This window comes from Pleurodeles waltl, chromosome 2_1 (assembly GCF_031143425.1).
Source record: "Pleurodeles waltl isolate 20211129_DDA chromosome 2_1, aPleWal1.hap1.20221129, whole genome shotgun sequence".
In the NCBI taxonomy this organism is placed as follows: domain Eukaryota; kingdom Metazoa; phylum Chordata; class Amphibia; order Caudata; family Salamandridae; genus Pleurodeles; species Pleurodeles waltl.
Genome location: NC_090438.1, coordinates 304,961,331 through 304,975,761, shown reverse-complemented (window position 1 = coordinate 304,975,761; position 14,431 = coordinate 304,961,331). Strand labels below are relative to the sequence as shown.

Here is a 14,431-nt window from a genome sequence, read left to right as displayed (position 1 = left end):
GCATCGTTTTATTTTGTGATGTTGCTTTGTGCGCCCTAAGGGGCTAGGGGTTGCCCAGACGTGCATCCTTTGCTCCCTGCACCACTGGATTCAAGCTAGCTTGGCAGATGAGAGATGATACCCCAAAGCCTGCCCCAGAATGCTTGTTTCCTGTCGAGGTAGGACCTGGCATGGCATTTTGGGCTGGGCTATTCCCATATGGAGCAGGGTCAACACTGATTTGCATATGGCTGGGTCCAAACGTGGGTGATGTGGCAAGCAAAATAACGATGAATAAAACCCAGATCTGTCACTGGGGGTGAGTGTTTGAAAAGTTTCAACACTCTGTCCATCATTTTATTTTGTGATGTTATTAACCTGAAAACTTTATCACTGTTTGCTTACCACATGGATAACAAGTTTTATATTTAGTGGAGCTAATCCCATCTAAAAGCCAAGCTCAGGATTCTTTCTTCTTCATGACCTTTCCTACTTTGTACTGGGACTATGCTACTCAGCCCATTTTAGTTATTGGCACTCTCATAGTATTGTGCCACTGGAGAAGAAACAACTGTCTGGTGTGGCTAGGGTCAGTGGATGGCAGTGGCATGTAGTGGTGCAGGGAACGGAGAGCTCGGACCACTTTCATGAAGAAAAGGCTGATCTGAAAATGCATGATGTAGTGCATATGCCTCGCAGTCAACAGCGTTGCTTGAAGATTTCAACCAATTGACCCCAAGGCCCAAAGCTGCCTTAAAAGGCACCGAGTAGGTGCACCCCTTTGACACTCCCAGATTTCACTGAAATATACCAGGACAGTGTCGGCATATAGGGACACAATATGGTTCTCACCATCCAGTGCAGTTCCCCCAGCCACAACCTAGTTGGTGAAGCCAAAAGGTCAGCAGCTCCATCCCAAGTTTAAATAGCAAGGGCGGGAATGGGCACCTCTCCAGAATGCCTCTTTTTATGAAAAAGGAATGAGAGATTAACTGTTGAATTTTGACTCTAAGAGCTGTGTACACAGCAGTCTGATCATGTGTGCCCCACACTCTTTGATACTGTCAATATATAGTCTGAATCTAGCATGTCAAACGCCTTTTCCAAGTCCAGCACAAGGCAGGATGCAAAAGGCCACTTTGACTGTACCTGCTTTAGCAGTCTGTGAAGGCGAGAAATGTTAAGGGAAATTGGCCTGCCAGGAATGAAACTGTTTTTGTCAGTATGGACCAAGGGGGCATGCAACACTGGAATATGGCCACTAGAATTTTACCTAATATCTTGTCATCAGTAGTAAGGATAGCAAAGGGCTTGTAGTAGTAAACATCCATGGGGTTGCGACCTGGCTTGGGTAGGAAAACCAGAAGGGCTTCCTACATAGAAAGCATTAGCGTGCCTTCATGAAGCACATAGATGTATGACTCCGCCAACCTCTAGACCAGTAGTTCAGTGTATGTGCTATAGAACTCTATTGGAAGGCCATCAAGGCCGGGAGATTTATACATTTCAAAGTTGTGTAGGGTGCACCGGTTCTCCTGCTCCATGGCCAGTCTCCCCATGCACTCCTTTTGGTAATGTGGCACTGCACTGGGTGGCCCTGAGGACCATACAGAGCACAGTAGTAGAAGCAGAAGGGGAAGTGAATGGCTGATTGAATGTAGAGTGTTGTCTGGGTAGAAACGGGTAGTCGAGATAGGAATCTTGTCTGTGCCCTGTTTGAGTAAGCAAGCAATTTCCTGGACTTAGCCGTATCAAAATATGCTATGGTCTTTTGTACAGGGGTGTAACGCAGGTGCTGTGGTGCAGGGATGCCTGCAACCTTTAAATGGGGGCCCCATTTAGTTCAAGGTCAATAAATAACTGTGAAACTCAGGCCCCTCAACATATAGTGCAGGGGAGGCCCATCATTTTGAGTTGCACCACTGTTTGTGTGCGTTATAATCAATACAACTCCGTGACTCTCTCTAGCAGCGAATCTGATCCACGCTCTAGATGATGGATTAGTTCACACCATGTGACTTTAAACCAGCTTACACTGCAAAGCTGATGTTACAAATAACTAATTTTATTCCGTCCATGGGAGAGATGCATTTGGAAAATAAAGATTTGTTTTTGCAGTGCATTTGAATTGACACAGATATAAGTATATGGTGGAAGTTCTTCATCAGTGTACGCAATGGTTACATAATTTATATACATTTAATCCTTGGACAGCCCTTGCATGGGTTCAAGTTACACCACCAGTTATTTCAAAAGATAATCGCTGTTAGAAGTAGCACCTCAGACAATCTGACAAGGAAATTTCCACCAGAACCCAATCCTCCATGCAGGCATGTCTCTTTTGCCCTTGTCACCAGTTTTTGCATACGGCTTCCCCTGCCACCCCCTCCCCATGTTTCATCCCGTTCCCCAGTGCCGTCCGATTAGTTTCTCCTCGGGACAGGGGCACGCGAGTACAGAGAGGCATGAAAAGGAAAGTAAAGACTTTTCCTTTCCCTTTCATGTCTCTCTGAGCATTCCTGCAGCAAGGTCTTCCCCAAGGGGGGGCATTTTTTATGAGGCCCTTTCTGCCCCAAGGTGGGTAGAAGTCACTAGACACCAGGGATAATTTATCAAGGGGGGAGTGGCCCTCAGGGAAGGGTCGCTCTCCAGGGGTGGTATATTATATTAGGCCCTTCTGCCCCCAACCAGAGGGGCAGAGAGCCCACTTGACACCAGGGAAGATTTTTTTTTTATTTTTTAAAGAGAGTGGGGGTATGGCTATACCCCCACCCTAAATAAATGGGGACACAGTTGATCTGCCCACCAGAGCAGATAGGGCAATTACCCCCGATCCACTCGTGGGAGGGGGGGCAGAAATCCTACTTATGCCAGGGAATTTTTGGACTTTGGAACGCTGCCACCTAGAAAAATCTACCAGACCTACACACATCTGAAAACTAAACATCTGGATGAGTCCAGAGTGGTGTACTTTACATGCAGTCACACCATTTTCTTACCCACAATGCCCTGTAAACCTCTAACTTTGCTTGAAATCATGCATTTTCCCTACATTTTTGTGATTGAACCTTCCCGAATCTGAAGGAATCCACAAAATACCTACCACCCAGCATTGTCGCATCTATACTGATAAAAATTCTGCCCGACTTATCAGTCTAAAATTTTTTTTTTCCAAACTGTCCTTTTGGACCCGCTTTGGTTCCCTCTCAATTTTGACATGTTTTTGGCGCTTTCCTGTCACAGGCACTTGGTTCACCTACACAAGTGAGGTATCATTTTTATCGGGTGACTGAGGGGAACATTTGGTGTTGGTGCAGTGATCCCACTCAGAAATGTGAGGATTTTTTTTTTTGTGTGTGCTAAATTTGAAGTTTGTGGAGGATTCTGGGTAAGAAAACACTGGGGGATCCACACAAGTCACACCTCCCTGGACTCCCTGAGGTGTCTAGTTTTCAGAAATGTCTTGGTTTGGTAGGTTTCACTAGGTGGCTGTTGAGCCCAGGACCAAAAATGCAGGTGCCCCCCTTGCAAAAAACAGGTAGTTTTGTAATAGATAATTTTGATGTGTCCGTGTTGTGTTTTGGGGCATTTCCTGTCGCGGGCAGTAGGGCTACCCACACAAGTGAGGTACCATTTTTATCAGGAGACTTGGGGAAATGCTGGGTGGAAGGAAGTTTGTGGCTTCTCTCAGATTCCAGAACATTCTATCACTGAAATGTGAGGAAAAAGTTTTTTTTGTGCCAAAGTTTGAGGTTTGCGGAGGATTCTGCGTAACAGAACCTGGTGAGAGCCCCACAAGTCACCCCATCCTGGATTCCTCTAGGTGTCTCGTTTTCAAAAATGCACAGGTTTGGTAGGTTTCCCTAAGTGTCGGCTGAGCTTGAGGCCAAAATCCACAGCCAGGCACTTTCCAAAAAACACGTCAGATTTCAGTGTAAAAATGTGATGTATCCATGTTGCATTTCCTGTTGTGGGCACTGGGCCTACCCTCACAAGTGAGGTACCATTTTTATCGGGAGATTTGGGGGAACACAGAATAGAAGAACAAGCCTTATTTATTGTCCCTTGTCTTTCTCTACATTTTTCCTTCCAAATGTAAGACAGTGTGTAAAAAATAAAATAAAAAATAAAATAAAAAAAAAGAAGTATATTTGAGAAATGCCCAGTAATCCACATGCTTGTATGGGGAATTCAGGGATGTGCAAAATACCACTGCTTCTCAACACCTTATCTTGTGCCCATTTTGGAAATAGAAAGGTTTCCTTGATACCTATTTTTCACTCTTTATATTTCACCAAATGAATTGCTGTATACCCAGTATACAATGAAAACCCTTGCAAGGTGCAGCTCATTTATTGGTTGTGGGTCCCTAGGGTACTTGATGAACCTACAAGCCCTGGATAGCATATGTGGACAAAAAGGTATGAGGGCCTAACCGCAAACTACCCCAAATAGCCAACAAAAGGCTTTGCACCTGTGGGGGAAAAGGCCTGACAGCGAAGTGGTTAAAATACAAGTGAAACAACATTTGTGCATACCATTATTTACATGTGTTAGCATATTAAGTCCGCTCATTTTATAGTTGGGTGCAATTACATATGTTTTTAAGTAGAAGTTCTAGGGTGGGGTAGGGGAGCAATACAAGGTTGGCAGGTTTCGTTATATGCTGCCAAAAGCTAAGGTTGTTTTTGGAGTGGGGGCACATTATAAAGCAGCTCAAATGGAATACCTGAAGGTGGACTGAGAGTTTACTTTGCCTGAGTTGGCTAATATGTAAATGCGTTTTGCACCTTGGTCCACTGTCAGCAGTGCCTGTAAAATGCTGTTGTGCAACAAACCATTTAATTGTGCCTAATTTCTCTATTGTTTTGATAGGGTGCGGTGTGGACTATGAAATTTTCTCACTGCGGTCGATTACTTGCATCAGCAGGACAAGACAACGTCGTAAGGATATGGGTCCTAAAGAATGCTTTTGACTATTTTAACAACATGCGAATGAAATATAACACTGAAGGTAACTCAAGAACACGTTACTGATCTATAGTGCATCGTTTATGATTTTGTTTTCCATATACTTTAATTATTCCAGGACATCTTTATTTTAAGGGGTAATTACCTGCAGCGGTTTCTTTGCGAGGGTGGGGTAGCGTGGTTCCCCAATGGTGCGAGGCCACAGAGGCGAAAATAAAATGGAAATTAATAGATTTATTTATTGCTGTTTTACTTGTTACCTGCTCGTTACACACTGCAGCAGCATGCTGACCCCGCATGCTGAGACATGCTGCCGATTGGCAGCAGAAGACAGAAGCAGGGCTGACTAGACATCCAAAGTGTGCATGTCACTTTGGCCGACTGTTTTGTGACATGCACACTTTGAAGCTCTGCATTCAGCTGTCTTAAGACAACTAGGTGGAGACCAGGCACAGGCCTCCAGGGCCTTATTTTGCGTCCAGCAAGCCCACTCCATCCACCATGAGAGTAGTGTCTGGATTGGTTAGATGAGCTCTTCCTCTATCGGAGAGCAGAAGAACACAGAGGAGGACGTGCAGCCTGTGAGTAAATGCCTTTAAAAAAACAAAACAAAAAAAAACATTTATTTCAAATGTGTAATGCACGTAAGTGTGTAATGCATGCAAGTGTACTGGTTGTGTTTTACTTTGTAGTTAGTGTTATGTTTTTATTTAGGCTTTTGGGGGAGAGGGTATTTTATTTTGGACTTTTGGAGGGAGGGGTGGTTTACTTTGGGATTTTAGCGGGAGGAGGAGTTTTTTTTGGGGGGGGGGGGATGTGGTGGAGCACTTCACTTGCCCCACCACATACAAAGGCTACCAGCCGCCCCTGGTAATTACAAGAGATTATTTGTTTGAGCAACTTTACTTTTTTGAGGAAAAAGACCTCAGGAAACTCATAATCGTACTAGTGTAGCTAATATTTCACACCTGTTGGTGTTGGCATACTCAGGGGCTCTCTAGGAGCTGCAGTCTAAACATTTTGTTAAAAAATTTAAAATTAAAATTTCAGAAAATACAGCTCCTCAACAGCTTGCTTTTAACAGAATCCAGAGTTTTGGCTCCCAGACTGTCTGTTGCTCAAATCTGCACCACTTATGGCATTTCAAGATACATGAGATGTGAAATTATTATAAATATAGATAGACAATATTATAGATTATAGCTATTCCATTATTTTGTCTGTATTTAGGTTTTAGTTCTCTGTCTTCTGTACTATTGGATGGTGTTATGGTTGATTGTTGTGTGAATGAGAGTAGATTCTTGCATTTTGGACCTCTAACAATTTTGTTTCTACTATATTATTTATCAAATTTTTTACTGTTTTCAAGAAATTGCAAAAAAATTATATTTGATATGATCAAAATAAATGTATATTTTTTATATTCAAAATGTATTGTTTGGTTTCCAGAATATGTTTTGTTAATTAGAATATAAAGTATATGTACCCACATTAATTAATTTTGGAGAGACATTTTTCCTACATAAAGAGACCATATACATACCAGTTCTTCACCCCACTGGCATCCACCTCCAAGCTGTTTTAGTTTGTTAGCAGCTTTCATGCACCTGTCCTGTAGTCCTATTGACAGCACCTGCTGTTCAAGGTGAGCCAAGATCATTTTCAGTTTGCTGTACAAACCGTCAGAGATTGGAGACCTCAGTTTTCCCCTACCTGAACGACAGGCTGTTGAAAGCGGGCTCACCATAGTTAGTTGTAGACAGCCTCCAGATGCAAGTGAACCTGACATTATTTGGTTTCACGATTAACATGCTAACATCACATCAACTCTTTTGCAGGAAATCCCTTTTATTGGTGTAATCCTGGATATGGTTTAGTTTTGGGCCTTGCCTCCACCATGAGTCCAGGACATTTGCTCTATCACTAGGTGTCTGCGGTTGGCTCATTAATAATTTAGGCACTAGCTTTTACCTTAAAAGTCATAACCCTGGTTCTACTGATTGTATTCTTGTCATTTTGGTGTCAATTTTTTACATTTAACTCTATTTTTCTAAAGTGATGTGAATTTTGTCTTGTGTTGTCTTTTCACTTTATTGCTGTTTGTGTGCTGCATAAATACTTTACACATTGCCTCAAGTTGAGCCTGACTGCTTTTGTGCTAAGCTACCAGCGGGTAAGCACAGGTTAATTTAGTGATTTTTGTGGTCACCCCGATAGAAATTGTGGCCCAATTTTTCACAGCCATTGACATCACCATGATGCGAGGTTGTGCTACCAGGTGAGGTAATCCAAGACAAAAGAATGCTAATCCTTGCCAGCAGGGTGGGCATGAGTTTCAACATTTAAATCACAACTGTGATATTTAAAAATAAACTACTTTCACTGCTGTCTTTTGGCAGCACGCAACAAAACACTAATGTAATCTTAGTAACTTATGTAAGTTACAGAAAGTCTGGTGACAACTCCAACAAGTTTGCGATTCACCAAACTAAGTTGTTCCAGACAATTTTGAGTGTTATGTGGTAACTGACCGTAGCTTCATGATGTAGACTTAATCTGCCGGTGAACATTTTGAAATGGAACATTGTGCCATCCTCATCACTTTGGTGTGGAAAACTAGCACTACTACAGATGCCACAACCCAGCAGGATGCTCTTTGGGTATAGCTAGCCACAGTTAGGAATGTTGAAGAGGTCTCGTATTACTGCACTGTGAAGGTTGCGTGATTATGCATTGAATACATTATGTGATGTACAGAATACATTATGTTTGGACAAAGGTTTAATGTAGACGTATAATATTTATATTTTGTTTTACTACACCAAAAACAATTTTGCAGCATAATCTATATAAACAATAAACATTTACAAAAGAGAAGTAGGGAATAAATGGTGCTAAAAGCAAAATATAGCATTCATTTTCTTTTCTTTTTTTTTTTTAAAGAGAATGGGATATATTTGCTTTAACAGTTTATACCTCTTTTAATTTCTGTTTTAGGACGCGTTTCTCCTTCACCTTCTCAGGAAAGTCTGAATTCTTCCAAGTCAGATACTGATGCTGGGGTATGTTAAACAGCTGTAGCATCACTATACAGTATATGGAAATACGCTAGAGCATTGGGTAAAAAAGTATTTGAAGACTAATTGTATGTGGCTAATATTTACCTCATAAGTTACATAGTGCATCATTTTATTTGTGTAAATTAGCTTGCAATGATTTTTGTGTGTGTTGTAAACAATTCATAAGTTTAGTGCCATAAATAAAACAAGTTGTTGCATTTGAGGAGAATCTGTTAACCCTTCCATATGAGGAATTCTAATGCACTCCTTTTTGTGTTTTGAATTGAGTGTTCATTTATCGTCATATCGAATATCTAGTTCTATTACTCTTCTTGACGTATAGATTTGTGATTATTTCCTAAATTGTAGTCATTTTGTTCGTATTGACTTGGGAGTGTATTAATTATTTATTCAAGTACTTCCAGACAAGACTTGCATGCCAACAAAATGAAAACATAAGAGGTAACACTCTTGCTAAGATAGGTTGTGTGGCATTAAATTGACAATTCAAAAGTATCTGCACTGATAAAAAGTACACAAACTATCATTCATTTTTGCTTGTATCTTCCTCCATACAAATTGTTAAATGTGAAATCCAACATCAGATTGATTTCTTTTTACCATTGAAATTGCAAGTCCTGAGGGTGTGCTCAACCTGTGGTCAAGGAGTAGGGCCATAATTAGTAGAATAATGCATATTCTGAGCTCCAAGTGTGCAACTGTGTCTGTCAATGGAATATTTTGTGGACCTCTGATTTTGGAACTCTGCTGTGGAAATAATGAATACAAGGAATGCCACTTACGCAGTGGCCGAGGCCTGTTTAGCAGGTCTCAGACTGACAGTAGAGTGACCATATCTAGGAATCCAAAAAACACATACAACTTGGATAAGGTAAAGGACAGCAGAATTTCTCCATCTCCCCTTCAAGCCCACCATGGACTAATTTCTAACCAATCCAACAAGTAGTATTCCTGTGAAGACAACACCTGAACATTACCTCTCATGTAACATGAGTCTATCAGGTTTGAATCTCTTTTTGAAAACTATTAAGATGTCTCTGATTGCTGTACATATCAATAAGTGTTATCATGTGGCAGACTCAGCAGTTGCTGGAACCAACCTACCAACATGTGCATCTTAATGGGCAACTACTGCCTCAATGGTAGTCAAAGGTTTACAGTTAAATTTCTCTCCTGTTTTTTGACCGTGCTTACACATACAAGAGAAATCTCAAAACGGAACAATAATAAAGCAAGTATCTAGTGTCAGACCATTGAAGCTATTCATCTATCTTCAATCATAAAAATCAGCACATATACTGTACTTCAATCTTCTGGCAAATGTTCAAGGATGGTATCTTCAGCAATTACATCTAACTTCCTATTGCTCGTTGGTGCCTTTCTGTATTTGCAAATGTATTGTGATAACGTTTTCCTGAATTTATCGGATCAGCGCTCAATTTCACAAGTATCCACAGTCTCGCACACTTGTGATGTTGAAGTCATGCACAAGTGATAACTTCAAGTCTTAAACAATATGTTGCACTTACTCTCTCGCATACTCAAGATGTCCTGTTGCCAAAAAACAAGGCATTGCTGAACATGTTCTCTGCACAGGTCTGTCTCGTCACCTGAGAAGGTTTTCTGTGTTGGCCTTCCTTCAGCAGCCTGTGGCCTTTTTTGTTACTATTTCTGTTTGTGTGTCAATGCCAAGTCTTCTTTCACTTCACATAACCATGTGAGAAAATATGTCATTTTGTGATGGCCCCCTTTATAGTTGGGTGGACCCAATAGGATGGCTGAAGCACCACAAGATTTCTTAGAGCTTCTGAGATCTTGCTTGGCCCGAGACTGATCCCGATAGTCATCATCTGTAAAGTCATGTACAAATGTATAATTTATCTATTGTCCTTGCTCATTTCCAACTTGTATTATTGCTGTCCAACCCTCTTGTACCAAGCACCAAACATAGTACCAGCCATAGAGCCCCCTCACAGATGCCAGTGCTTCTGTCGTCGTAGTTGAATGTGGTGAGTGAGTGCTACTAGAGTACTAGAGTAACTATAATATGCATATTTTCAGCAGCAAGTCTGGGGCAGGGGTGAAAATGAGTAGAGACTTTCAATTTGCCAAATCCTCTGTCTTCTCAAGGGCACCTTCTGGCTCAGGGGGGGGATATTTTCCTCGGGGAACACACAGCACGACCATTAAGAGAAGCTGTCCCTGTAGATGTGCCACTACCAGAGTGCTTCCCAGAACAATCTTGTCCACTGTGTTGGGTTGCTAAAGTTTCCAGACTCTCTTTTGAACTTCTGAGCATTGTGCACCTCCCCTACGTGGGGCAGTCACTTTGTCCTCCCTGAAGTGCCATGTGATCCTCTTCCATAGATGAATGTTGTGTTCATAAATACTTTTTTTTATCCTTACCCTAAATAGACCGCAAGTGCCAACAGTTCTAATTCTCAACCTGCATCCCAAGCCAGGACATTGTTGAACAGCCTAGCACATATCAGTCAGCCATCCTAGTAGGTTCTTTACAGTCTTAGAGGACTCGACCTCTGCCATGTGAAGGGGTAACTGGGCGGTAACATTACTCAGTGGATACTTGTCACATTTAGATAGTGCATGTGTATGTTGGTGCATTCTTACAGTTCTCTCAGCCACTTAAGGAATACTGTGCTGTATGCACCTCTCCTCAAGAGGAGTTGCTGCTTTGGTATCACCTCTTCCTTTGCCAAATCAGAAGTTTCCTTGGAGATTGTAAACTTGCGAAGTCCTTATTCTACTTTACATGTTGAAGGAATACATGAGCGGTCTCATCTGAACACTAACCAGGTTTTAAATGCACATTCTAGTTTCACTTAAAGATGGCAATTGCATTTAATTTTGTAAAAACATCATAGTACTATGAGTGCGATAACTTTAGCTGTATGTTTTATTTGCAGCTGAACAGCGGCACAGATGACTCGGACACTGATGATAAAAATGCACCTTTTCGACAGGTTCCATTTTGCAAATATAAAGGACACACTGCAGACCTCCTCGACTTATCATGGTCTAAAGTAAGACAACTTTATTTTCTATCACAACTGTGCTAATTGCCTCTAGAAGATGTTACTTACGCTATACGTCTGTTGAACAGTGACAAGATAAACCCGTCAGAGGTATAAGAAAATGTTATAAAAAAAAATGTTGAGTTTACCGACCATTTGTGACTGGAGTTTGACTATCTAGTGGGCATCAGATTGCCTTTTGCTTTAAGCAATAGCTTTGTTGTTGACTCGCTGTGCATTAGCAGACACGTAGTCGTGTGCATGTCCCACTCAAATTAAAGCTGTACTTTTATCATATTGATCTAAAGAAATACTAGGTCTCCCTTTAAAATATTGTGGGTTAATATTTCATTACTTGGATTTGGACAGTTTTGATGTCTTTGGTGTGTTTTTTTACCGATTTTCTAACTGCATGCATTCACATCAAGGCTTAAATCAAGGCTATGTCTTTTTTACATTCCGGCTTATATTTGTACGTTTTGAAATTGGTTTCTCCTACCTGTTGTTTATTTGCAAAATCCTAGAAACACCCATATTTTACTTTAATTTGCCTCTGTCCTCTGAAAGTGCCTTGTTGCCACTCTGGAACCATAAATCCTGTAAATACCTTAACATCCCACATACTTAATGGAAAGAAAACATACTACCATCCACTAAAAGGTGCATCCTCCAACCATTACTCTAAGGCAAGAACTATATGAAAGGTAATTCACCATTTTAAAAGGGAGTGCAATATATAAATATATAATCCTTTATTTTACAATATAGTGCTTCAGTTCACACTTCTACTGCTTCTAAGAGCTGTGACTAGCCAGTGCGATTCTTCTTTAATTTACAGTCCTCAATTTACCACTGTTAACATGATAGAGGACTCTGTTGTCTTTATTGTGATTTGGGCTTGTGACCTGCAGATGTGAGCAGCTACCATTCACCTCACTGTACCACCACTTAATTATTGAGCTAGTGTGTGTGGATTCCCAGCTACCCACTGTGTAACCTGTTTTTAGGGTTGAGCCTGAGAGTGCATGCGCTTGCTCATGTGTCTCATTTATGAGACTGCGTTGTTAATGCTATAGGGGTTGTAGCCTGCCCGTTATTCACTATTTGTTGGCTTGCGTGGTACTCGTCTTTACAGCCTTGTAATTCATCACTGCAGTCCTGGCACCATTTCCGTTCCTCTGTGTGGACCAAGACCTGATTGATTCAACTTAATCAGTGCCCATCCGCTGCTCCTGAAATGATTGAGGGACATATATATATATATATATATATATTTTTTTTTTTTTCTTTTTTTTTTTTTTTAGCAAACTCTAGTACCCAGCAAACAGGTTTGTGACTAACAAAAACGTGCCCAGCAGGACAAACAAAATTGCAAAGTTTTATTTTCTATGGCTAACTAACTTTTATTTTGCCAAGCCTTTTTTTTATCACTTTGTACTCATATTTTCTTTTGTTTTTGCTTGTGGGCGCTGTTCTCAAGTGATGATGTTCTAAATATTGTAAAGGGACATTGTTTCTTTCTTATGTACAATATATGAAATGATGCTTTTACACATAACCGTGCAGCACATCCCAATCTACCCCACTACAGTCCACCCCAGATCACCTAACACCAACCCACCCTACTCCAGTCCAAACCACTCACCCAGCCCAATCCACCCCACTCCTCCCACACCAGTCCAGTTTGCCCCTCACCAGTCCAAAACGTTTTGTCCCACTCCAATCCAAAACATTTTGTCCCACTCCAATCCAAAACAATCTGCCCCCCTGCAGTCCAAAATAATCTTCCCCACTGCAATCCAAAATAATCTTCCCCACTCCAATCCAAAATAATTTGTACCTCTCCAAAACAATCTGCCCCACTCCAGTCCCAAACAATCTTCCCCAGTGCAGTCCAAAACAATATGCCCCACTCTATTCCAAAACTATGCCCCACTCCATCTCAATTCACCCCACTCCAATCCACCACACCACACTCCGGTCCACCTCACACTAATCCATTCCACCCTTCTCTACTCCACTCCAATCCAATCCAGTCCAGTACCTTTCACCCCACTCCAATCCATTTAAATCCAATCCACCCACTCAAATTAATTTCACTCCACTCTATCCAATCTACACCACTCCAATCAAGTCCACCCAAATCTAATCCACCCACACCACCCCATCCATCCTTCTCGAATTCAATCCACATTAGTCCACCCAACTCCAGTCCAAGCCACCCTATTCCAAACCACCTTAATCCACCCCACTTCAATCCAACCCATTCCAATCCATCCCTCTACGCCACCCCAATCCAATCTACCCCACCTCAATTCACCCCACTCAGTCCAATCCACTGCACTGACTCCGATCCACCCCACTCAAGCCAGTCCACCCCACTCAATCCAGTCCACCTCACCCCAGTCCACTCCACCTCAATCCACCCCACTCAGATCCACTGTACTCCAATCCACCCCACTCCAGTCCACCTCACTCAATCCAGTACACTCTACTACAATCCACCCACTTCAGTCCACCTCCTCCAGTCTATCCGTCCCATTTCAAGTCTGCTCCACCTCACTCCAGTCCACCCCAGTCCATTTCATCCAGCCAAGCCCATCCTATCCCAACCCACTCAATCCAATTCACCCCACACCAGTTCTGTCCATCCCACCACAAAACATTCCTCCCACTTCAATGTAATCCACCCCACTCCAATCCACCCCACCCCAATCCAACCCACTCCACCCCAAACTAACCCACCCCACTCCATTTTAGTCCACCCCACTCCAACCCAGTCAAACCCACCCCACTGTACTCCAATCCACCCTTCTCTACCCACTCTGCAGTTCACACACTCCAAACCAGTCCATCCAGCCCACCCCACTCCAATCCACCCCACTCCAATATACCCCATTCCAACTCTGTCCACCCCACTCCAGTCCAGTCCACCCCATCAAACCCACCCCACCTCATTTAACCCACCCCACCTCATTTCAGTTCACCCCACCAGATTTCAATCCACTCACCCCTATTCCAGTCGAATCTAATCCACCCCACTCTAGTCCAATCTAATCCACCTCACTCCTGTCCAATTCCTTTCACCCCACTTGCGTCCAATCCACCCCAGTTCTGTCACTCCAATCCAAACCACCCACCCCAATCTGATCTAATCCACCTCACCCCATTTCAGTCTACTACACTCCATTTCAATCCACTTCACCCCATTTCAATCCACCCCACTCAAATCCAATAAACCCCCAAGTCCATCCACCCGCTACTTCAATCCACTCCTATCCACTTCACCTTATTCCTCCCCACTCCAATCTACAACACTCTGCCACTGAACCACTAAACTCCGCTCCTCTCTACTCAACGACACTCTTC

At 42.3% G+C, this 14,431-nt stretch overlaps 1 protein-coding gene across 1 annotated transcript in view; it reads left to right on the top strand.

Annotated features, from left to right (window-relative positions):
* Positions 1-14,431, top strand: part of WDR44 (WD repeat domain 44) — a 464,168-nt gene that overhangs the window by 233,656 nt on the left and 216,081 nt on the right. The window contains exons 11-13 of the mRNA XM_069212536.1: positions 4,855-4,993; positions 7,948-8,012; positions 10,955-11,071. Coding sequence (XP_069068637.1) covers positions 4,855-4,993; positions 7,948-8,012; positions 10,955-11,071 — 321 coding nt within the window. The remainder of the gene's footprint in view (positions 1-4,854; positions 4,994-7,947; positions 8,013-10,954; positions 11,072-14,431) is intronic.